Here is a 25,132-nt window from a genome sequence, read left to right on the forward strand (position 1 = left end):
GAAGGTGCACAGAATTAACCAGAAGAAGAAACAGGGTGGCCAGACACAAGGAAGCCATTCACTCTGGTGGAGGGGGGATTGTCCTAACACATGCTTGCACCACCTTTTTTTTTTCCCCCTTTCAAAATAACAGCTCCAGCCACTGGACTGCTCAGACCTGGCAGTTTCTGTGTGACCAGAATCAAATCACAGAATCACAGAATGGTCTGGGTTGAAAGGACCTCCGAAGGTCACCCAGTCCAACCTCCTCTGCAGTCATCAGGGACATAGAATGATAGAATTGTCAGGGTTGGAAGGGACCTCAAGGATCAGCCAGTTCCAACCCCCCCACCATAGGCAGGGACACCTCACACTACAGCAGGTTGCCCAGAGCCACATCCAGCCTGGCCTTGAAAACCTCCAGGGATGAGGCTTCCACCACCTCCCTGGGCAACCTGTGCCAGGCTCTCACCACCCTCATGGCAAAATCCTCAACTAGTTCGGGCTGCCCAGAAGTCAGCAGGCAAGAGTCTGAGATTCCTGCTGCTGTCTTGAGAAATGTTTTTGGTAAAAGTGTATTCTTCATGCATTTGTAGGTGCTGCTCTTCAAGGTTTATTGTTTTAATGGCATTGTTGTTTGCCCATTTAAGAGCCCTGGAAACCCCAGGCCTTGCCCAAAAGAAACAGCAACACCACAGGCAGTGCCTGCTCAGCCTCTTTCCTCTTCATTATCCTCTCATTTTAACCTGGAGGAAATGCTCCAGCAGCAGGAGTTATTCACTTGCTGAACACACAGCTGCTGCCTGAATGTGCCACTGAGTGTGCCAATAATCATGGAGAACAAATGGCTGGGTCTCTGCACAGGAGCGTTCTGGGAAGGGAAGTCATTGTGCCCCTGGACTCTGCATTGGTTAGGCCACACCTTGAGTCCTGTGTCCAGTTCTGGGCTCCTCAGTTTAAGAAGGACATTGAGACACTTGAAGGTGTCAGAGAAGGGCAATGAGGCTGGGAGAGGCCTTGAGCACAGCCCTGTGAGGAGAGGCTGAGGGAGCTGGGGTTGTTAGCCTGGAGAAGAGGAGGCTCAGGGGAGACCTCATTGCTCTCTACAACTACCTGAAAGGAGGTTGTAGCCAGGAAGGGGTTGGTCTCTTCTCCCAGGCAACCAGCACCAGAACAAGGGGACACAGTCTCAAGCTGTGCCAGGGGAGGTTTAGACTCGAGGTGAGGAGAAAGTTCTTCACTGAGAGAGTCGTTCGCCATTGGGATGTGCTGCCCAGGGAGGTGGTGGAGTCACCGTCCCTGGAGGTGTTCAAGAGGGGATTGGATGTGGCACTTGGTGCCATGGTCTAGTCATGAGGTCTGTGGTGACAGGTTGGACTTGATGATCCTCGAGGTCTCTTCCAACCTTAGTGACACTGTGTGATACTGGTTTAAGCCCACTCTGGAATGGCTGTCATTTCATTGGGACAAGCACTTCATGGGATCCTCAGTTCATCAACCTTAGTTTGGTTTAGCCAATAAGGTCAGCTGAGAATTGTTTTGAGACAAACTGAAAGAAACTCCTCTTTACACCAAAGCGTCAAGGCAGAGGCTCTCCCAGTGCCTGCAGAGCTGAGGTGCTGGAGCAAGTAAACTTTCCCATACAGACAAGAATAAATGGAAAGATTTTCCATGAGCAGGTTTACTAGAGACTGCCCTGCTTGGAGCATATGCTCTGTACAGCTCCAGAGTCTGAGCCAAGCAGCTGGAGCAGGTCTGCAGCTATGTATTCCTGGCAGTGATTCAGCCCCAATCTGACCCGGGCACCAGCACAGCTAGAACAATGCATGAGGCCAAGCATGCTGCCCCAGCCAGTGCTGTGGGTCTCAAGGGGGCAGGTAGAGGGGGATGGTGAGGAGAAGGAGCAATCCACAGCTGCACTGCATAATAAATACCTAAACTGACACCTTCAGAGTCATTGCGTGCACCAAACTTCCACGTGATGAAAGAGAACAACTGCCAAAGCTTCACTGGAATAAGCAATCTGATTGTGAAGAGCTACTTAGACCAAACCCCCAGTAAGATGCAAATCTGAATTACTTCAGAGGGCAGATCCTTCAGGAACAGTTTGTCACCAGCCCACGAGGCTCTCACTGCCAGCTCTCTCAGCAGGACCGAGCTGATGCTTTTGGTAAGCTCTTGTTTCAATTTGCATGTGCTGACAATCTGTAATTAATAGCAGCTTATCACCAGCTTAGTGGTAATGACCCAAGACAAAGGCAAGGCTGTGAATGGCATCCACCTTGTAGAACAACTCGGATTGCCCTCCTGCAAATGAGAGTTGGACACTAAAGGCTTCTGCTCTGGAGTACAGCACAAGGCTGATTAAATGCTACAGGACACCAAGTACGGTAGCCAGGTCATGACTGTGCACCCCCAAAACTTCACAGGTCCAAAAGGTAGAGGGGAGTGACTCCTAGTTAAGGTAATTCAGCTAAGGTCCCTAAGGGAGTTATGAGCATTTTTCACCAATCAAACCCCAGCTTCTACCCGTGGAGTTTGTTTTGCATGCTGCAGGTATTTTAAGGTAAGGATCCAATGCAGGTATTTTAAGGTAAGGGTCCGATGCACAGCTCTGGCCCTGCCAGCCTGTGCCTGCATGGTGACAGCCCTGCAGACAAAACCAATCCAGAGCACTCCCTCCACCCACAGACATTAAAATACATACATGGAAAGGACCTCCTGGTGTTATAGCTTGTGCAACAGAGCCTGCATGACTCCAGGTGCTTAGCATCCCTACAGCCTGATTAAGAGATCCCTGAAGGCGCAGACTGGATGTAGGTCTCTGTTTCAGCCGCTGGATCTGTGTGAGTTGTTCAGGCTGCTGAGGATGGTGGTAAGACAGGCTGAAGTAGGTCACAGTGGGGCTTTTGCCCCCACCCTTCCTTGCCCACAAAGCAGAGCAAACTTGCTAGAGACGGGTTTGGAAGCCTGTGGCTCGGTTTGGGGGGTGAGATTGAAGGTGTGCATGAAACCCTGCGCTAACACAAAGCCAATTTATAGCTGGCAGCTGTGGGCTTACACATCCGAGTCTTCCCTGCACTCCTGCTCTGTTTTCCAGCCCTGGAAAAGTGTTTGGGGTTTTGCTCATGATTTCAAAGTTCGCTGCAGCTGCACACCTCTGGACTGTCACCTCGAAGGGCAAGGATGGTGCTCCCCAAACCTCCGCAAACGTGCGCAGGGATCAGGCATTAACCCCTCGCCATGCCCTCTCTCACACCCGTGCCGAGCTCTCCCGAGGGGTGAGCCGGAATCACCCCTGGCTACCGTGCCCCGGCTGACGGGGCGATGCCGGGGCTGCACGAAGCTCACGGAGCTCTGCTGCCCTCCTGTGCCTGCTGGCCACCCGCCACCGGCACCAGGACAGGGAGCCCGGGCCGCGCAGCCTTTGGAGGGCACCGGCACGCACCCAGCTGCGACCACGCAAGGTGCTGGTCTCCACGGCTGATTTTCTGGAGCTAGTGGGGAAGACGACAGAAGAGGAACTGGCCCTAAAGGAGACACTGACCCAAAGACGATTAAAAACCGGTTGATCTATTTTTTTGGATGAAAAAGTTTTCATTTCAACTGATTTTTGAAAGCATTTCCCTAAAATTTGCCACTGTCAAAGACAAACAAGGAGAAACTATTTCTCTTTGTTCTCTTATCACTGTTTTTAGTTCTTCTTTTTTTTTTTCTTTCTTCTTTTTTTGCATTTGAAAAGGCAGAAGAGATAAAAATCTGTCTCCAGTAATGACTGGACTAACCTGGAAACCCCAGCCTTGCATCTGGGATTGCACCAGGGGAGACACATTCTCTCCTCCCCTGAGGAAATTCTAATACAGCATTTTTGGGTGCTCTGTTCTCTCCCTCATCAATGTATAAGCAAAGACTGCATCTGCATCTAATGCATAGAGATACTTAACACACACACACAAGCGAAGACCTGCACTGACAAACAAGAAGCAACTTCAGAGGACATTTTTCCTACATCACCTGATTACCATTATCAAATAAACCACATCTCAAAGGTCTGAGCATCTCTCATGACACAAAGAGCAGGAAGAAACAATGCTAAAAAGCAGCCTGCCTCACACTGCCACAGAAGCCTCTACAAAACCTTTGTGTTGCTGGGACTGCCTCACCTCTATGAAAGGCACAAAACGAAGGTGTAATGATTAAACACAGACTGGGTCTCCCATTTCCAAGCTGAGCCAAGTTCTGCAAGGGGGAAAGGAAACTAATCTTCCAGGTTTCTGAGTGAACGCTCTCCCAGGCTTTGGACTTGGCCAGGGCAGGTTCTCCTCCCCTCACAATTCAGAGCAACTGAAGAAATCATGTAATACATGCCATGCCAGCATTGGTGTGTGGGCAACCCAGGGTTGCTGGCACATTATACACCCTCTGGGTCCTTCTTATCTCTTCTCCCCCTCCCCTCTCCACAACACTCTGGCATGCCTCTGCACTCTTGCAGATATTCTGGTCTCCAGACCTTTCTCGTGCCATTGGCACAGAGTACAGAAAAAGGGCTGTGGTCCAGACTTGGGGCTCAGAGGTTGAAAACAGGAGACAGGCACACAGTATGAACCCAGGGAAGAATGACTTTATGGTTAACACAACCTGAGAGACTGAAAGGCTTTTGTTTTCTTTCCCAGCATGGAAAACAGTTTTGCCAAAATGATGAGCAATGCTGCATCACAAAGAAAGAAAAAGTAAAAGCAGAAGGGAGGGAGAGAGAAAAGAGCAGCATCCCCCTCCACAGCAGCTTCTCACTGACACAGACAAAAGCAATGAATCACCACAGACCTTGTCAAAATCCCAAGCCACCTTTGGTGACTTTTTTCTTCCCCCTCTTCTGCACTGCCTTCTCCTGAAGTATAAACATGCTCTCACTTCAAGGGTTCAAAACTCGTGGTTAGGGTAGTGTTTTAAACAGCAGGCAACTTCCCAGTCCCCACCATCAGCAGATTCCGACTAAAGATCCAACGGCACTCCTAACAAACAAAGGCAGACACACACACAGACCTCATCAAACCCCCAGTCTACTCCTAACCTAAACTAACACCATCAAATTCATCTTAGAGAGAAGGAATAATTCCTCTCCCACTATCTACTGCAGTTCCTTCTTCCCACACACCCTCTGGTCCTTCCCCACAGCTTTTCCTCCTTCAGCTCCACTGTGTGCTTTCTCTCGGTTCACCTTTTAGTCTCTTCTCCAGGTATGGGCTTCCCCAGTCGACCACCCTGGGGCTGCAGGAAAGTACTGAACAAGAGGAGGAGATTTGTTCCAGAAGGGGAGATTGTTATTCTCTTGTCCAGAATTCTGGAGTCACTAGAATCTCTCTGGAGATACAAAATTCACGCCATTCTTTGGGGTAAGTTACATGGGAGGGAAGAAATAAGGGAGAAATGGAGGTGTACTTTCTGACCTTTCCATTAGTGGCTGAAATCTGAGTTTTCATACCCCAAAGCACAAGTTTTAACAATCTGGGATTCCACAGAGCCTCATTTGGCCACCATTCTTGCTACCAGAAAGCAAGGGATCAAGGATGCACAGATGCATCAGGAGCTGACAGTGCGTGTCAGGAAACAGCATTTCCCAGCGGAGCACCCCAGAGAAAAGTATTTGTTTGGGGTACAAGCTGGGCAGAAAGGGAAGAATTAGAACGTTTCTGGTGAGTTGAATTAGGGATTCTGAAAGGCTAAGTAATGCAAACAAAACATCCCTACAGTTCTCCATTATGACACATAAGAATTTCAGAATCAACTGGAAGGGCTCCAGGGACTTGGCTCCCCTCGTGCACTATCACCTCGACACCCCAGAGGTATCAAAGATGTGTCTTGGCGTCCTGCTGCCTGTGTGGGGGTTTTGAGAGTGAACCCAAACAGCAGCACATCTGGCTGGTGTGGGGCCGGAGCTCTTTTCCAACCCTTGCTGAGTGTTTTCCCTGACCTCACAACCAACAGATAGTGCTGGTCCTGGGTTCTTCAGGGTAAATAATGGACTTTGTGAGTGGGAAACAAAACCTAGGGTTGGATCGAGGGGGTGTGTGGGTGTGTGTGTGTGAGCAGCAGTTTTAACACCTTTTCTTTATTGTCCTGGCTGTCGGACACATCAAACCAAGCCCGGATTTCTCAGTTTCTTGCCATCAGATGAGTGCATTTCAAAAGGAGAGGGAACAATGTGGCTAGGTCACACCTCAATTCAAGTGCAGCAATGGCCTGTCAATGTGCCTGTTACAGCCAGCAGGGCAGGAATTATAAAAATCTCTTCAGTTTACACTGGAAGTGGTGGAACAGGGAGGGGGGCAGATCCCATGCCAGGGGAGTCCATATTTCCCACATCTTAGGGCTTGCATTCCCTGTCTGAGGACACTTCAGATGCCAGGAATGATAACACGGGTCCATTGTTCCTGGCTTTGGCTTCTTCCCCCTCTACCTTTACACAAGCACACGAACCGAAAGCTGTGGAAAGATCCCTCTCTTCCTGACCTTACCATGCGGCTCAAAGGAAGTCTCTCCACTTTCACCGCCCCAGCTAGCTCCTGCCGCAGCTCAGGTGCACCGCGGCCACCCGTGCCGTGGCAGCGCCGGCACACCAAGCAATGAGAACAGTCGTTCGAGGCAGCTTTAGGAACGGTGCTAATCGGACTCAACATTCCCAGATGTGTGCTTGAAGAAAGGGAGAACGCTGCCCGGGGAAAGCTGGCCCGCGCCCAGCACCTCCCATACCGGCTGCTCCTACCTATTTTCATGACGCGCCCAAAGACAGAGGTGTTGTCCACCGTGCTGCAGTTCCACCGCCGCTGCCGAAACTGATACTGACACTCCTTGATGGCACTGCGGGCTCCTTCCCCGATGAACACCATGTGCTCCTGATAGAGCTGGCAGAGCTTGCGCTGCCCGGGGGACAGCCCCGGCAGCTGGCTGCACACCGGCTGAGCGCCGATGATGTACATCTCAGGTCTCTGGATGGGGTTCATGGCCAAAGACCTACAATGAAAAAACAAACAAAGAAACAAAAACATCCAAGGGAGCGTGGAGGGCGAGGGCCCCTCCACGAAACGCCCGGCAACCTTTCCCCGCCAGCCCAGCCCCGCTCCCGAAGTCCGGGCGCATTTCTCATGTCAGCTGCCTCCCTCTACAGCTCTGCCAGATGCTTTTCCAGAGCTCTAGCAAGAGAAACACAGCTCGTTTGTAACCTGAGTTTAAACACAGAGGACACCCGGGATGGGGGTAGAGGGAAAGCTCAGCACTTTCTCTGCAAGCGAAGAAAGTGAGCTGCGTTTTCGCAGCCCGCCAGCGAGCGATGCCTGCCTCCGAGCAGGGCTATTTTCCGCTCTTTAAGGGAAGCGGGATCCAGGGCTGCTCCCGGGGCTCTTGGCAAGGAGTGGGAAACCTTACCCATCCTCTCCGTACGCATTCCCCACATCCTAAAGCCCGGAGGGGATTTCCGCGAGCCCGTACAAAAGGAACCAAGACATGCCTGCAGGAGAGGGGCTGCGTCCCACGTCTCCAACAACTGGGCAGGGACAGTGGGAGGGGGGAAGCTAGAAAGAAGCGAGTTGCTGCGGAAGAAGCCCAGGAGGCAGAAAGCACCCGCGGGGAGCGCCGGGCAGCCGCCCCGTTCCCGCTCCACCGCACGCCCCAGGACGGTCCCCGGCCCACGGCGGACAAAGGGTCCACCGGCTCCCCCGCGCCCTCACTCACCACCAGGAGTTGGCGTCGGCCACCGGCGAGGTGCAGCTGCAGAGGAGCGCGGCGGCGAGGGCCAGCCTCGGCCCGGTCATGGTGGGCTGCGGGCAGCAGCGCTGGGGCAGCTCCCGCAGAGCCGGCCGCCGGGACGGGGCACCCTGCGGAGAAGCGCCGAGGAGAAGCCCTGAAGCGGGGCCTGAGCGCGGCCGGGGGGCGGCGAGCACAACCCGGCTGCCGCCCCCTCCCCACTCCGCCCCCGCCGCCCCCCGCAGGACCCTCCCCCGGCCGCCGCCTCCCGGGGGCTCCTGCGGCGGCCCTGCCTGCCTCTCTCCCTCCCGCCCCCGGCCCCCTGGTAAGGGGCTGTGCCGTCGGAGCTTCGCCACCGCCGACGGAACCTCCCTCCGTCCCGCCCGGGGTCGGTGGGGCATTAAGAAGCACAGGGCTGCGGCCGCCTTTAGAGGCGTCGGGAGGGGCCTCCGGGCCGCTCCTGGTTTGGCTGCCTGTGATGCGCTGCCCCCGCCCCGGCCCGTGGTCCGCCGGAGCCCCCTCGGGCCCGGCGGTGCTGTGGGGGAGCAGTCCCGCGGCCGCAGGTGTGTGGGGAGCCGTCGGGGCACATCAAAGCGCCGCGCTGGCCCTGCTGCCTTTGTAATGCAGGGCCGCCTCGGAAATTAGCCGCCCCCTCCCCAAATTGGCCTCCAGAAGGGCCCCACGCCATGGCTCCAACCCCAGGCCTCAGGGTCTGCGAGGCTCGGCCCGGCTGCCGGGGACAAACGCAGGTAGGGCTGGCACCAGAGTCTAATGGCTTTATGGGCAGGGGAGGTGAACAGAAGAAAAGCTTCAAAGGCTCCTCTTGTCCAAACAGCCCTCTCCCCTCCCCAGTCGACCTACTGAGAACCTCAAAGGCTGGGGCAATCTGGCAGCTCCTCAGCTCGTTCCCCACCGGCAGGACACAAACGCAAGCACCCCGGAGCCGGGCGCATACTTGGAACAGGCGCTCCTCGCACTCCACAACCCAAACAGCCATCTCCCCCGCACCGTCGGCATCACTGCTGCTGCCTTCACCTCTGCAAGGCCTCTCACCCTCCTGTCCTGTCCTGCACTAGGCAGTCCCCACCCCTCTGCCTCCAACGAATGCCCCTTGCTCCTCTCTCAGCCTCCTTGCTGGAGCCGGTGACCTCATGACTCTGCCCCTGCAGCGGTGGCTCCTTTATGGCAGGCTGAACGTAGGTCACCCCTAGGTTGTGGGCATGGTGTGCATGGCCCAAGACCTGCAAGCACCCAGCCTTTCACTCTGCCTCACGGGCAGCACCCAAGACATGAATCACCACACTTGGCAGCTCAGACCACTGAAGTATATTTTTTATGGAATTCCTCACGCCTGCCACGGTGGACTTGCTGTGTTTGTTTGCAGCATGCTTTGCTTCCTCCCTCATCCAGATGTGCTGTACCTGCAGCTGGTGGCCCACCTCACCTGGCAGGCAGATGTGGGGCCAAAAGCGCCAGAATTAGCTTCAGGACAAAAAAGCCTTGTGTGACCCAGCACCTCAGCAGGAGGGGAGTTTTACTGCTTGGGCACAGCGGGATCCATGTCTGAAGAAAACAGGGTGACTTTATTCACATCTTCTATATCCTCCCTTTTCCTCCTCCCACAGCCCCGAGCGTGACGGAGGGATGGTGAAATGTGTGTGTGTGTAGCCACGCATAGATGTTTGAGGTCTGTTTCTATAGGGAATAGACAGAATGGAAAGTTTATCTCCGGGAGTCTGGGGAGGAAGGAAGTTGTGTATGGATGAATGGCTTTTCCATGACAAACAATGAGTCTGCACAGACACGGTGTGATGTCACCTAAAGAATTTCCAAGCCAGCCTCAGATACAGAAACCCTCCTGGCTGGCAGAGATGAGAGGTCCCACCTTTCCATCTCACCACAGCCAGAAGGAAGAACTGGGGCAGGGGTTGGGAAAAAAGCCCTTGCTGAATCACACAGACACACACACGAGGCATGCACCATGTAAACAGATGACATGCTGGCAGAAGTGTACCTCCAAGCTCGGCCTTCGCCAAGTCTCCTTGCAGATTCTGAGAAAGCAGTAAACCATGGCCAGCTGCCCCAGTGCCTCTCCTGGCCAGGAACGTGAGACAGCACCAGCCAGGGAGGCACTTCCACAAATACAACTGCAGGTGATGTCAGTGTCCCTGCTGATGTCAGCTTCCCCCACCACGTGTGCACAGCGCTCCAAGGGGCAAAAAGAACGTACCACCACGCAGCACCGGGCTGAGGGTCCACCCCCAGCTCTGTGATGGGGTGGAAACAAAAGCTTTTCCAGCTGGTAAAGCCTGGGAGGTGCTCATATGAAACCTGGTCCAGAAACACATGGCATCAATTAAATATCTCATTTTAAGTATTAATATGTGAAGGCAGCTGATGATTAGCAGCAGCAAAGTGGTGTGAATACTGCCAGTAGCAATCTGACCACCACCAGGCACAAGCAAGGCAATGATCTTGTTTTGAAACAGGAGACATAAGAACTGCTGTACAGGACAAGATCACTTATACACTCAACCTGATGTCCTCTCTAAGGCAGCAGCTAAAGGAGATGCTTCAGTGGGAAAGGTCTGAAACCCTGAGTTCCACCTCAATTCTGCTGCTGGTGAGAGTGATTGCCATTGAGTTAAGGAGTTAATTATGGAAGTGAATCTTTTTTAAAGTGCTGGAAATAATTTCTTCACTGCTGTGTTTATGACTTCAGATAAAGTGCTAATAGCCAGTGAGGCTTTGTTGGGGGGATTTAACCTCAGCCAGCAACTTCCAGACCAAAAGCTGCAAAGCACTTGGCTGCTGGTCCAAAGCATACTCTCTATCCCTCTTCCTCGTCGTGCCTCTCTCTACTTGCTACCAAGATCTTGAGATCGAGCTTTTCAGTTTGTAAAGAAAAAGCTTGGGTCGTTTTTTAAAGCCCAGCTGCAGGGCTGGTTCAAACAGCCTTGGCAAGCCTGGGAGAAGTCAGTGAAATGTTCTGAGGATCAGAGGTGTGGTGAAGCAGGGCTGCTGGTGTGCCGGGATGAATGGAGTCAGTCAAGCAACAAGTAAGCGAGGGGGGGAAGGAGCTGTTGGTGGGTAACCCCAGACAACCAACTGGGATCCTGGCAGGGTCATCAGGACTTAGGGAGGTCAGGGGAAGGAGGCTAGGAGTGAGCAGGATTTTGGGGTGGCTCCACATGAGTGACATGAAGGGGATCACCTCTCTAATAGGTATTTGGAAGGCCGTGGAGAAAGCTGGTCTCACCTGCCTTTCTGTTCCCTGGTAAATCCCTGTCTTTGGAAAGCTCAACCTCAGCCCAGGCAGACCACCCCTCCTGGCCATCACCTCTCTCCACCCCCCACCACCCAAGTGACTCCCACTTTCATCCCAAACTATCCTTCCCCTACATCAGCCCACTCACACCAACTCACACTGTGTCTGCTCCAGTAAGGGAAGAAAGGGCAATAGAAAGAACTCTCAAATCTGGGGCTGCTCCTGCTTCTGCTGAAAGAGGTCCCATCCTACCTCCTCCAGTGGGGCTGACTCACCCAGCAGTGGTAGTGAGCCCACACTGTGGCTCAAGCACTACGAGTGTGATGCTTGCACCCAGACCATTGAGGCTCACTGGGGTGAAACCAAGAGCTGTCACCTGGAACAGGACGTTACTCTAAACCTCAGAGTAAAGGTCTAACGCTCCCTTCTCAGAGGGAGGAGCAGCAGCAGCAAGTCTGCATCTTCGGAAAGTCTTGGCGTAATGCTGCACTCAGCAGTCTGCTGCCCTGCTCTGCATTGCCTGGCTGCCTAAATTAGTGCCTGTGTTTGCCTGCCTTTGCTTTTGAGAGGTGACAGCACGGATTTGCACATCAGGTTTCCAAAGTCACGGCAGAGCAGCTGGAGAGCTATCGGTGCTTCCCTGGCACTGCCCTGCTGCGTTTGCTGGAGGGAAGCAAGACTCCAAGAAAGGGAGGTTGTGTCCATGAGCTCATTTGCAAAGGTCTGGCAGACCATGGAAGACAGCCCTGATGAATGAGAGGTACTCATGCAAATTGCTTGTCCTACCCTTTGTGTGGTAAAGAAAACACCATTGGGATGTCCCCAAGTGTGACAGGGAGCTTTGTCAAGCGTTCTAAGGAGTGTTGAAAGAAACTTTAGCTCTCTTTCCAGGTAACTCCACTGATCCTCATTTCTGCAGCTTCTCTGCTTTCTCCCAGGATGGGGAGAACTGGACATGCATTCTTCCTGGAAGGACCAAGAACTTATGTCAAGTTCCTGTTTATTCTTGCAACTCATCTGGTTCAGTGCTTGTTCTGAACGACTCAGCATGTCCAGAGCATCCACAGACACAATCACAGAATGTTAGAGGATGTAAGGGACCTCCAGAGACCATCCAGTCCAAGCCCCCTGCCAGAGCAGAATCACCCAGGGCAGTCCGCACAGGAATGCATCCAGGTGGGGTTGGAAAGTCTCCAGAAGAGACTCCCACTCCCTGGGCAGCCTGCTCCAGGGCTCTGGCACCCTCACACCAAAGAAGTTTCTCCTCATGCTGAGCTGAAACCTTCTCTCTTCAAGTTTGTATCCATTGGTCCTTGTCGTATTGCTGTGCACCACCCCCTACTTGCCTCCCACCCCCCAGATATTGATAGACATTGATCAGATCCACCCTCACAGCTTTCTCTTCTCCAGACTAAACAGCCCCCAGGGCTCTCAGTCTCTTTTCACAGGGGAGATGCTCAAGTCCCCGAAGCATCCTCGTGGCTTTCCATTGCACTTTCTCCAGCAGGTCTCTGTACCTCTTGCACTGGAGAGCCCCAAACTGGACACAGTATTGCAGGTGTGGTGTCAGCAGGGTAGAGCAGAGGGGGAGAAGAACCTCCCCAGCCCTGCTGGCCACACTCTTCATGCACCCCAGGATCCCATTGGCTCCCTTGGGCACAAGGCCACATTGCTGTCCCATGCAGGACTTGCTGTCCATTAGGACTCCAAGGTCTTTCTTTGTGGAGCTGCTTTCCATCAGGGTAGCCCCTAACTGTACTGGTGCCTCCAGAAACACTTGCTGTCCTCTCTGTCATAAGATACCTACTCGAGATGGGAAGAACACACTCTGAAGCAGAGGCAGTAGAGATGCACTGCCCGGGAAGGAAGGTTTATGTGTGCTGCTCAAAAGGAAGTCCCTGCCCTCTGGTTCTGTGCCATGGAACTCCTAGTTGACAGCACCAAGAGATGCTTCTGGCAGACAGGTTTGGTTTTAATCACAGTTCTTACTAACACCTCAGGAGTCTTGTCAAAGTCACACACTTGCCCATTCAGCTGAACCAGTTTCAGAGGCACTGTAAATTAAAGGGGAAAAAAAGAAGTTCCTTGAAGTTCCTTCAATTTAATTGAAGCCTTCACACAGAAATCTGAACCATCCATAACCCCACCAACCCCCACTTGTTTGGCCCTGTGCTGCTTGGCTGGCTGCTGACTTGACCCTCTCTCAGCACCATCCCACCATGTGCTGGAGCCAACCTTCCCAGCTCTAAATGTATTATTTGATTTGTATTGCAATTAGTACTTGAAGCAGCCACTGGAGCCACTGCCATAGATCCAGATCCAGCTGGGGTGTTACAGAAGGGTCTAACAAAACCTCCTTGAAGTATCCCAGCACATGAATCCTTTGTGTCTGCCTCTTTTGTCTTGACACTGCCTTGCCTCATTGGATTGTTACGCACTGTCTGCCTCCACTGGCAAGGGAGATTATTCCTGCTGGTGTCCTGCCTGTTTCTTTTGGTACTTACAGACTCAGTTTTATCTTCCGATGTGCTCATGTGCTACCTTTTTCTGCATCTCATCACCAGTCACCCCTGCTGACAGAGCCAGATTTCCTTTCACCACTACCTTGCTCTTTCATTTTTCCATGACTCCCCTGGCCAGTGACATCCAGTATCAGTGTCACCGGGGCACGTGGGGCAGCAAATGCCAAGATATACCTGCCAGTCCCAGCAGGGCCACTGACAGCTGGCCCTGAAGTGTCTCACCAAGGAGAGCAACAACGGAGGGAGGCTGCAAGTAAAGCAGAAGTGAGACAACAGAAGAGGCTGGGTACTATGGATTGTCACCATTTCAAACCAGAACAGTTATAAAGGACACTGATGAATATGAATAAAACAGATTCTCTGTTATTCTGTGGATAAAACAGATTCTCATCAGTGAAAGATATGAAATAGGTGTAAACCCCTATGAACACTGCCATTTATGTCACAGTATTTCACATGCAAGGCCAAAAGTTCATCTCACCTGCTACAAAAAAACCCCAGAGGAGCAAACTCCAAGGATTAAGCAGGACATGACCCTCCTGCCTCTCAAGGTGATTCGATGCTGTTACAGCAGATTAAATCCCAGTGTTGAGCCAACCTGGTCCACCAAGACCAGTACTAGATGTCCCAAAGGAAACTGCAAGAGACTCAGCACTCGGTGACTTGTGGAGCAAAAGCAATGTCAATTGCCTTGAAATTGGGAAGAAAGCAACATAGACTCATCCCTGCAGGTACATGGCTGCCTGGAAACTCTCCATGGTTACAACATTCCCAGGGATAGATCCAGGCCATCTAGTTCCCTTTTCCATGGGAACTCTATTTGCATGTCAGCAGTACCAGCTGAGCACCAGAGACCTGAACCAGGACACATCTGGCCTGAGTTTTACAATTCTTGCTCCCACAGCTGCTGCAATAGCAGAGCTTCTGGGACTGCAGCTAATACTCTCTAATCACAAACTATAGTCTCCTTAATAGCCTTTATTTATATGGGCAAGCCCCCTAAGAAATTAGACCAACCAAGACATTATGACTGCACTATGTGGCTGACACCTCATCAGGCTGTGCTGCTATCCAGGCTGCAGAGCAGGGGGAAGGCAAGCAGGCACCAGCACAGGTTAGGGATTACCCTGCTGGAAAGCAGCTCCACAGAGAGAGACCTTGGAGTCCTAATGGACAGCAAGTTCTGCATGGGACAGCAATGTGTCCTTGTGGCCAAGAGAACAAATGGGATCCTGGGGTTCAGCAAGAAAAGTGTGGCCAGCAGGGCTAGGGAGCTGGGGTTGCTTAGCCTGGAGAAGAGGAGACTCAGGGGTGACCTTATTGCTCTCTACAACTATCTGAAGGGAGGTTGTAGACAGGCAGAGGTTGGTCTCTTCTCCCAGGCAACCAGCACCAGAACAAGAGGACACAGTCTCAGGCTGCACCAGGGGAGGTTTAGGCTGGAGGCTCTCTCTACACAGAGTGATGCCCATTGGAATGGGCTGCCCAGGGAGGTGGTGGAGTCACCATCATTGGAGGTGTTCAGGAGGAGACTTGATGGGGTGCTTGGTGCCATGGGTTAGTTGTTTAGGTGGTGTTGGATTGGTTGATGGGTTGGACACGATGATGTTGAAGGTCTTTTCCAACCTGGTCTATTCTATTCTATTCTATTCTATTCTATTCTATTCTATTCTATTCTATTCTCCCCCTCTGCTCTGCCCTGCTGAGACCACACCTGCAATACTGTGTCCAGTTTGGGGCTCCCCAGTTCCAGAGACAGAGACCTGCTGGAGAGAGTCCAACAGAGAGCCAGGAGGATGCTTAGGGGACTTGAGCATCTCCCCTGTGAAGAGAGACTGAGAGCCCTGGGGCTGTTTAGTCTGGAGAAGAGAAGGCTGAGAGGGATCTGATCAATGCCTATCAGTAGCTGAGGGGTGGGTGTCAAGTGGAGGGGGCCAAGCTCTTTTGGGTGGTGCACAGCCATAAGCCAAGGACCAATGGATACAAACTTGAAGAGAGAAGGTTTCAGCTCAACATGAGGAAAAACTTCTTTGGTGTGAGGGTCCCAGAGCCCTGGAGCAGGCTGCCCAGAGAGGTTGTGGAGTCTCCTTCTCTGGAGCCTTTCCAACCCCACCTGGATGCATTCCTGTGCAGACTGCCCTGGGTGATCCTGCTTTGGCAGGGGGTTTGGACTGGATGATCTCTGGAGGTCCCTTCCAACCTCTAACAGTCTGTGATTCTGCTGACCATTCAGGGGCTTATTTAACATGCCCACAGTGTCACAGCTTACTTACAGGCACTGCATCTCCTTAATGCAGGAGGAGGTAACTGATGTTCTCTCTGTGTCTGCCACCTTGTATGGTATCAGCCAGCTTTGAGCAGTGAGTGCTCTCAGTAAGGCACAAGCACTGATGATTTGTGTTTCAGAGGTTGTTCCCCAGACTCCCTCAAAGGAGTCATGGGAGGTCAGGGTGAAACGTAAGTCCAGGCAGGGTTAGGAAGCCCACACTGCTGCTCCTCAGCATCACAGGTTTCTAGGAACACAAGTCTCCAAACCTTAAGGCCATTTAGCCAGTATTTTTCCCAAGTGTTAAGTTTACACAGAGGATTAACCATCCTAGAGGAGAGTAAGACATGAGGAAACTGCAAGAAAGGAAGCACTCCCTCCTTTATTTGTTTTCCAGGGGCCAACAGTGGGAGCAGGTTTGTTCCCTGCCATAGCTGACCACAGCAGAGACCCCTCAAGCAGTGACAGGAGGGCAGCCCTCATCTTGCTAGAGAGCTGATGCTGGCTGCAGGCTTTGCATGAGAACTCTGGACTCAGATTATGGTGGTTACTGGCATGCACCTCAGCCCTCCTTGAAGATTAGGAAGGATAAGAGGGCAAAGTTCTCCAACAGCACGAGCAAGGAGGCAACAAAAGACAATCCAAGTCAAAATAATTCTCTGCAGGGATTTCAGAACAGGCCAGGGGCTGGAAATGTTTAAATGTTCTCTTCCTAATTCCAATCCTGCAAAGCACAGAGCACCCTTCGTCCTCCCTAAAGGGCTCTCTAGCTCCCCTAGACCCACTGGAGTCATCCCAAACTGGGAAGATTTATGTCTCTGCATCTCACAAGCCTGGACCTCATTTTTGCTCTGAGCTCACATTCCTTTCAGTGTGTTCCATGCCCTGTAATAATTACATTGACTGGCACAGAAGCTCAAACATTTAAAACACAGTTAAGCTGCTGATGCAGTGGTTCTTAGCTGCCCAGGAGCAAAAGACCAAGGGAAGCAGGGAGATGCACAGTTACTGCTCTGTCTCGGACATTCAACACCTCAGTGCAGGTCACAGGGACCGGTGTCAGCCTGGCTTGGATCAATAGCCTCCTGTCAGTTAAATCACTGCCAGCAAAGCTTGAGATATACATTTCCAAAAGAAACAGTAAGCTATGGAATAAAGTCAAATTGAATTTAATTTCTCCCCTTCCTGTTAGGAGTCTTCAAAGATGTTCTTATGAAGTCCAGTCTAATGAAAATACTATTAATGATCATCTCTTCCTGCACTCTGGAACTGCAAAGCGAGCACATACACTCCATACATTATACACCACAGCTCCAGCAGCCACTCTTTCCCCCTCACCTTACAGAAAGGGAGAGAGAGAGAGAGAGAGAGGTGCAGGAAGGGCTGAGTAACAGGTTCAAAACAGTGAATCTGTGGTGCAGATTTCCCTCTCTTCAGCAAAGCATTCAGCCAGGTGCTTTAAAGTAAGCATACCCCTAGCTCCTTTCTGCTGAATCAAGATCAACAGTAAAAAAGCTGCTTGCTTTTGCCGTTCTTTCACGCCCCAAACACGTCTGCCACCGACTAGCTATTGTTTCTGCTCAAACACAGCACATTCAAAGCAGAAGTAATAAATATTTAGTAGTAAGAAATTATCTGGGGAGTCACACCTCAACTGTATCAGTTACAGACTTACCAGAACCACTCTCCAAATGAAAGAAAAAAATTCCAAGCATGTTTATTACATTTTAATATTAAGAAGTAACATAGACATTAATGCTATGCAATAATATATAGAATTGATACTATATTAAAATGTATGTAAAGAATGCATAGAATACATAGAATAAACCAGGTTGGAAGAGACCTTCAAGATCATCGTGTCCAACCCATCAACCAATCCAACACCACCTAAACAACTAACCCATGGCACCAAGCACCCCATCAAGTCTTCTCCTGAACACCTCCAGTGATGGTGACTCCACCACCTCCCCAGGCAGCCCATTCCAATGGGCAATCACTCTCTCTGTGTAGAACTTCTTCCTAACATCTAGCCTGAACCTCCCCTGGCGCAGCCTGAGACTGTGTCCTCTTGTTCTGGTACTGGCCGCCTGGGAGAAGAGACCAACATCCGTCTGTCTACAACCTCCCTTCAGGTAGTTGTAGAGAGCAATAAGGTCACCCCTGAGTCTCCTCCTCTCCAGGCTAAGCAACCCCAGCTCCCTCAGCCTCTCCTCACAGGGCTGTGTTCCAAGCCCCTCACCAACTTTGTTGCCATTCTCTGGACACACTCCAGCAAGTCAACCTCCTTCCTAAACTGAAGGGCCCAGAACTGGACACAAGACTCGAGGTGTGGCCTAACCAGTGCAGTGTACAGGGGCAGAATGACCTCCCTGCTCCTGCTGGCCACACTGTTCCTGATGCAGGCCAGGATGCCATTGGCCCTCCTGGCTGCCTGGGCACACTGCAGGCTCATGTTCAGCCTACCATCAACCAGCACCCCCAGGTCCCTCTCAGCCTGACTGCTCTCCAGCCACTCTGACCCCAGCCTGTAGCTCTGCATGGGGTTGCTGTGGCCAATGTGCAGAACCTGGCACTTGGATGTGTTCAATCTCATGCCCTTGGACTCTGCCCATCTGCCCAGCCTGTCGAGGTCCCTCTGCAGAGCCTCTCTACCCTCCAGCAGATCAACTCCTGCCCCCAGCTTGGTGTCATCAGCAAATTTACTGATGATGGACTCGATGCCCTCATCCAGATCATCAATAAAGATGTTAAAGAGCATGGGGCCCAGCACTGATCCCTGGGGCACACCACTAGTGCCTGGCTGCCAGCTGGCTGTGGCACCATTCACCACCATACTCTGGGCTCAGCCTCCAGCCAGTTCCTAACCCATCGCAGTGTGCTCCCATCCAAGCCATGGGCTGACAGCTTGGCCAGGAGTTTGCTATGGGGAACGGTGTCAAAGGCCTTGCTGAAGTCCAGGTAGACTATATCCACAGCCAGCCCCACATCCACCAGGCAGTCACCTGATCATAGAAGGAGATCATTTATATACATTTATCTATCTATCTATCTATCTATCTATCTATCTATCTATCTATCTAAAATAATCTCCTATACATTCTAAATGAAATGCCTCTGATTTAACCAATTTCAGAACTGTGCTGTCACCCTCCAGTGAAAGAATTTCCTGTTAATTCTGGGTGTAACAGATTGAAGAGAAACCTGCTCAAGCTGTCTGCCTCACAGACTGCACATACATTGGTCCCCAAAAAGAAGGTAATTTCCCCTTGAGTACCACTTACAATGCTAACTGCAGAAAAGAAAGTATCCCACTTTAGAGCTTGCATCTCAAATGCTGTTCTAACTTCATAACCTTCTTAAACAAAGACTTTCCAGATACAAATTTTCAGCACAATGTGCATCGATGCAAACCTAACCTGGAAGAGTGACAGCAGTATGTCAGTGTTGTGTAGGTCAGTTCCCCTTTAAACCAAATGCAAAGGCTCCCAAATTATGACAGAATCGTTAGAGGCTGGAAGGGACCTCAAAAGCTCATCCAGTCCAACCCCCCTGCCACAGCAGGAGCACCTAGAGCAGGTCACACAGGAACACATCCAGGCAGGTCTGGAATATCTCCAGAGAGGGAGACTCCACAACCCCCCTGGGCAGCCTGTGCCAGGCTTCTGTCACACTCACAGGGGAAAAAAAAATGTTTCTTCCTGTTTCCATGGAACTTCCTCTGCCTCAGCTTCCACCACTGCCCCTTGTGCTGTCCTTGGGCATCCCCCAGCAGAGCCTGGCTCCAGCCTCTGGGCACTCACCCTGCACAGCTTTATCAACATGAATGAGGTCACCCTCAGGCTCCTCCTCTCCAAGCTGCAGAGCCCTCAGCTCCCTCAGGCTCTCCTCATAAGGAAGATGTTCCACTGCCTTCATCATCTTTGTGGCTCTGTGCTGGACTCTTTCAAGCAGTTCCCTGAGGTCCTTCTTGACCTGAGGGACCCAGAACTGGACACAATATTCCAGATGCAGCCTCTCCAGGGCAGAGTAGAGGGGCAGGAGAGCCTCTCTCAACCTACTAACCACAGCCCTTCTAATCCACCCCAGAATGGCTTTTACCTTCTTGGCCACCAGAGCACATTGCTGGCTCATGGTCAGCCTCCCATCCACTAGGACCCCCAGGTCCCTTTCCCCTTCACTGCTCTCCAGCAGCTCTGTCCCCAGCCTACACTGCTCCATGGGGTTGCTCTTTCCCAGGTGCAGGACTCTTCACTTCTGATGGGTACCGATTTAAGTAGACTGCTCAGCTGAATCACTCTGTTGTTATCTTTTTAAGCAGATACATTTTAATATTAGGCAGAAGGTTGTCCCAGTTTTCAGTGACACATATGATCCCATATATAAACTCAGAGAGCATCATGAAAGCTGTGGTTTATTTGGGGTCCCTACTCTGTCTGGCATCTCACCATGCAAAAAAGCTGTGACTCTTTCTCTCTTTTCCAGTTTAAATTTATTCATGCTCAGCTCAGGCAACTTTTTTTCCCCCATGGTGCCAACTTGTCCCTTAAAGCTGAGGATGCCAACACCGAGGCAGCAGCCTGACAATATGGTTCTGCTGGCACTACCAGGGTAATAAAGACCTCTCTCTCTCTCTCTCCCTCCCCCCAGGGGCTCATCTCAGCCCTGTGCTGCAGTCACACTGCTCTTTCACGATGCAGCCCCTGGATGGTGTAAGCAGGTAAGAAGATTCCAAATTAAACTTACCAAAAAGAAAGAAAAAAGATTGGGGTTTAGTTAGTTAGCTGCCTGGACTGGGTTTTACTTAGTTAGCTGCCGGGACTGGGTTTACTTAGTTAGCTGCCTGGACTGGGTTTACTTAGCTAGCTGCCTGGACTGGGTTTTACTTAGTTAGCTGCCGGGACTGGGTTTACTTAGTTAGCTGCCTGGACTGGGTTTACTTAGCTAGCTGCCTGGACTGGGTTTACTTAGTTAGCTGCCTGGACTGGGTTTACTTAGTTAGCTGCCTGGACTGGGTTTACTTAGTTAGCTGCCTGGACTGGGTTTACTTAGCTAGCTGCCTGGACTGGGTTTTACTTAGTTAGCCTCCTGGACTGGGTTTACTTAGCTAGCTGCCTGGACTGGGTTTTACTTAGTTAGCTGCCTGGACTGGGTTTTACTTTGCTAGCTGCCTGGACTGGGTTTACTTAGTTAGCTGCCTGGACTGGGTTTTACTTAGTTAGCTGCTGGGACTGGGTTTACTTAGTTAGCTGCCTGGACTGGGTTTACTTAGCTAGCTGCCTGGACTGGGTTTTACTTAGTTAGCTGCCTGGACTGGGTTTTACTTTGCTAGCTGCCTGGACTGGGTTTTACTTAGTTAGCTGCCTGGACTGGGTTTACTTAGCTAGCTGCCTGGACTGGGTTTTACTTAGTTAGCCTCCTGGACTGGGTTTACTTAGCTAGCTGCCTGGACTGGGTTTTACTTAGATAGCTGCCTGGACTGAGTTTACTTAGTTAGCTGCCTGGACTGGGTTTTACTTAGTTAGCTGCCTGGACTGGGTTTTACTTAGTTAGCTGCCTGGACTGGGTTTTACTTACTTAGCTGCCTGGACTGGGTTTTACTTAGTTAGCTGCCTGGACTGGGTTTTACTTAGTTAGCTGCCTGGACTGGGTTTTACTTTGCTAGCTGCCTGGACTGGGTTTACTTAGCTAGCTGCCTGGACTGGGTTTTACTTTGCTAGCTGCTGGCTGGGTTTTACTTAGCTAGCTGCCTGGACTGGATTTTACTTAGTTAGCTGCCTGGACTGGTTTTACTTAGTTAGCTGCCTGGACTGAGTTTACTTAGTTAGCTGCCTGGACTGGGTTTTACTTTGCTAGCCGCCTGGACTGGGTTTTACTTAGTTAGCTGCCTGGACTGGGTTTTACTTAGTTAGCTGCCTGGACTGAGTTTACTTAGTTAGCTGCCTGGACTGGGTTTTACTTTGCTAGCTGCCTGGACTGGATTTTACTTAGCTAGCTGCCTGGACTGGGTTTTACTTAGTTAGCTGCCTGGACTGGGTTTTACTTTGCTAGCTGCCTGGACTGGGTTTTACTTAGCTAGCTGCCTGGACTGAGTTTACTTAGCTAGCTGCCTGGACTGGGTTTTACTTAGCTAGCTGCCTGGACTGAGTTTACTTAGCTAGCTGCCTGGACTGAGTTTACTTAGTTAGCTGCTTGGACTGGGTTTTACTTAGCTATCTGCCTGGACTGGATTTTACTTAGTTAGCTGCCTGGACTGGTTCACATGGGAATCAGAAGCGTGGTGGAGTGGGGCAGGAACACGTGGCTGGAGGAGGCTGAGTCACAGCAGCCGCAGCACACCGCCCCAGTTCAGTTCCCGGGGGGGCAGCAGTGGCACTTCCAGCACAGCTGTGCTCCTGGGAGGTTTTGTGCTCGGGGATCTCTTCCCTGACCGATTTCACAGCTCACTGCCGCAGGCTAAGGGCAGAAGTGCACCGAGGGCGAACGGCAGCTTCTTGGGCGGTCACCACCTCAGGCCAGCCTGCTGCCGAAGCCCCTGTGAGAGCAGGGCAAGGGCTGACCTGCAAGAATGTGGCAGTAAAATCAAAATAAAAAGCAAAAAAAATCCAATCTAAGTCTTAAAAAAAATGAATAACAAAGGGTTTATTTGAAAGCTGCCTCTGTGTAAAAATTACCTCTTTTGGAAGGGATTAGGTTTCCAGTGCAGCAACTGAGCTTGGCTACTTCGGAAATCCTTCCCTAAGCAGAAAGAAGAATTTAACCAGCCAAGCTGGAGAAGGAAAGCTGCTAGTGCAGATTTATTCCTTTTCAGTGACTTTGACTCAGTTTTCAAAGTACACTGAAGATACTTTAACTACAAAAGCTATCCCAAAGAAAAGCTATCCCAAGAAAAGCTGTGCTTTTTCCCTGCTTCTGTCCTCAGCAGGGACTGCAATCTGATGTTGTTGCTGGTGGTACACACACTAGAAGAGCATCCACCTTCTCCTCCCACAGCTCTGCTTGCCCAGCAGGCCTAACAGAAGTCCAAACTGTCTTGACATCCACAGAGCTAGAGCAGCTTGTCACCAGAGCAGCTCTGCACCCAGTGCCAGGCTTTCTGAGCACATCCTGCTGGGGACTTGGCATCCTCCAAAGCGCTGAGACCACACCTGCCTCAAAACAAAGAATGGGATTTCAGAGGTGCCTGTGGAGAATCTGTTTCCTTTCCAGCTTTGGACATGAAAAATGTGGTAACCAGCAGCAGCAGAATTCCAAGGGGTTAAATTATCTGGCAAATGTTAAGTGCTTATCTAATACCTCATCTACCCAGAAAATAGGATACAAACCCATGGGTGGTGGGCACCATGGAATTTGGCCCTAAGCTGTTTAAGAGTCCATTTGTACTTTGCATCCCTTCAGCTATTTAAAAGCCCCTGTTTGTGTGGCAGGTGCAGCTGGGCTGGGTGAGGGCACCCAATTCAGGTTGTTACGAGCTTGCAAACTTCATCAAGGCACTTGGCTATTCTGACTCCTAATGCCAACCAGTTTTTCAATCCAGTTTGCCGCTAAGAGCTGAGGAAGGGCAGGACTGCTCTGTTAGGCACAACCTGGGTTGATGTTGTCTGTGAATGCTCACACTGCTCCAGTGTGGGATGATGTGAGCTTGTCACCACGTCTCAAAATCACACGTGAAGAAGTAAACAAGTAACTCCTGAGGGATTCTTGTTCCTGGTGAGAATTCAGGTACCCCTATGACCATGTGCCAGTTTGGCTGAGGCAAAGGTGTTTTCCACAGGAGCAGCTTGAGCTTGGAAGATGGAGGCTAAAACCCTCTCCTGCACCCAGACTTTACCCTGGGCACAAGTCGGACATCAGGTCAGGTGCCCTGCAGGGACAGGCTGGCTCCCCTGCCTGCTCACTGAGGCTGAGGCTGTATCACAGCTTTATGCTAATGCTTCTCTTTGGCCATGTAACACCTGGCACTTAGCTGGATTGCCTTGGCATTTCCAGCCAGCAGCACGCACGGAGCCGCAGAGCCAGCGTTTGGCACGAACAGGCCTCGCTGCAGTGACTTCGCCTGGAGCTCTGCCGATCTGGGCAAGGTGGGGATCTGACCCTGTGTCTGCTGACTACAGCAAGGGCTTGGGCTGGGACCTGGTCTTCCCAGCACTGCTGCTCATTTGCTCAGCCATCTCACTTTGCTTGTAACTGAGGCTGAAATTCAGTTGCTTCATCTGCCAAGAGGAGGTGAATTCCTTTCAGAACTGATACTGGGATCTCAGCTGGGGATGCTGTGATACATTACAGGCTCCAATGCATTAAAAAAACTCTCCAGTGAAACCATGTAAATACAGTTATTATGAACTCCCACCTGGAGCACTGTGTCCAGTTCTGGAGCCCCTATTAAAGGAAAGCTCTGGAGGTGCTGGAAGCTGTCCAGAGAAGGGCCAGGAGGATGAGCAGAGGGCTGGAGCTGCTCTGCTGTGAGGACAGACTGAGAGAGTTGGGGTTGTGCAGTCTGGAGAAGAGAAGGCTCTGAGGAGACCTAATTGAGGCCTTCCAGTATCTGAAGGGGGCTACAAGAAAACTGGGGAGGGACTTTTTAGGGTGTCAGGGAGTGACAGGGCTGGGGGGAATAGATCCAGGCTAGAGGAGAGGAGATTTAGATCAGACATGAGGAAGAAGTTTTTCACCATAAGAATGATGAGAGACTGGCACAGGTTGTCTAGGGAGGTGGTGGAATCCTCATCCCTGGAGGTTTTTAAGACCAGGCTGGATGTGACTCTGTGCAACCTGATCTAGTGTGAGGTGTCCCTGCCTATGGTGGTGGGGGTTGGAACTGGATGATCTTTAAGGTCCCTTCCAACCCTGACAACTCTGTGACCTCCGTACCTGTAGCAATACCTCAGGCAGAACTCATCATAGACAAAAGAAAAACATTTATTCTTCCCTTGAAGCTAAAGGGGAAACAAATCTACCTGGTGGCATAAATTCTTCCAAGTGCCATTCAGAGAGAGAAAATCAAAATGTCCTATTTTCTGCTGTCTTTCCAAAGGACAGTTGCAGTACTGCAGATTTCCACTCCCCACACCCCTCCCCTCCATTATCTGGAATATATTCTTTTCTCTCTGGCCATATGCTCTTGAGTATGTTGACTAGACAGGGCTAGAGAATTTCTGTAGGTGGAACAGCTGTACATCTGGAATGTCATCATGGCATTTCTTGACAAACACAACCATTCTTGCAGTGAAAAATGTGATTGTGCTGAAAAAAACAACCCTAACCCAAACTGTGTATTTGCAGAGGAGGTAAGGATTGCTTGTGTGGTGGATGAGGGAAGCCTGCTGCATTGCACAGGAGGGTTATGCTTGCCTGTGT

General features: G+C 51.2%; 1 protein-coding gene across 1 annotated transcript in view; it reads right to left on the bottom strand.

Moving 5' to 3' along the window:
- WNT5B (Wnt family member 5B) overlaps positions 1–25,132 on the bottom strand; it is a 98,157-nt gene that overhangs the window by 3,923 nt on the left and 69,102 nt on the right. Inside the window, exons 2-5 of the mRNA XM_054167612.1 lie at positions 7,708–7,850; positions 6,743–6,990; positions 6,495–6,625; positions 3,331–3,476 (exon numbers count right to left, since the gene is read on the bottom strand). Of these exons, the coding sequence (XP_054023587.1) occupies positions 3,331–3,476; positions 6,495–6,625; positions 6,743–6,990; positions 7,708–7,850 (668 nt within the window). The remainder of the gene's footprint in view (positions 1–3,330; positions 3,477–6,494; positions 6,626–6,742; positions 6,991–7,707; positions 7,851–25,132) is intronic.

This window comes from Dryobates pubescens, chromosome 15 (assembly GCF_014839835.1).
Source record: "Dryobates pubescens isolate bDryPub1 chromosome 15, bDryPub1.pri, whole genome shotgun sequence".
Taxonomy (NCBI): Eukaryota; Metazoa; Chordata; class Aves; order Piciformes; family Picidae; genus Dryobates; species Dryobates pubescens.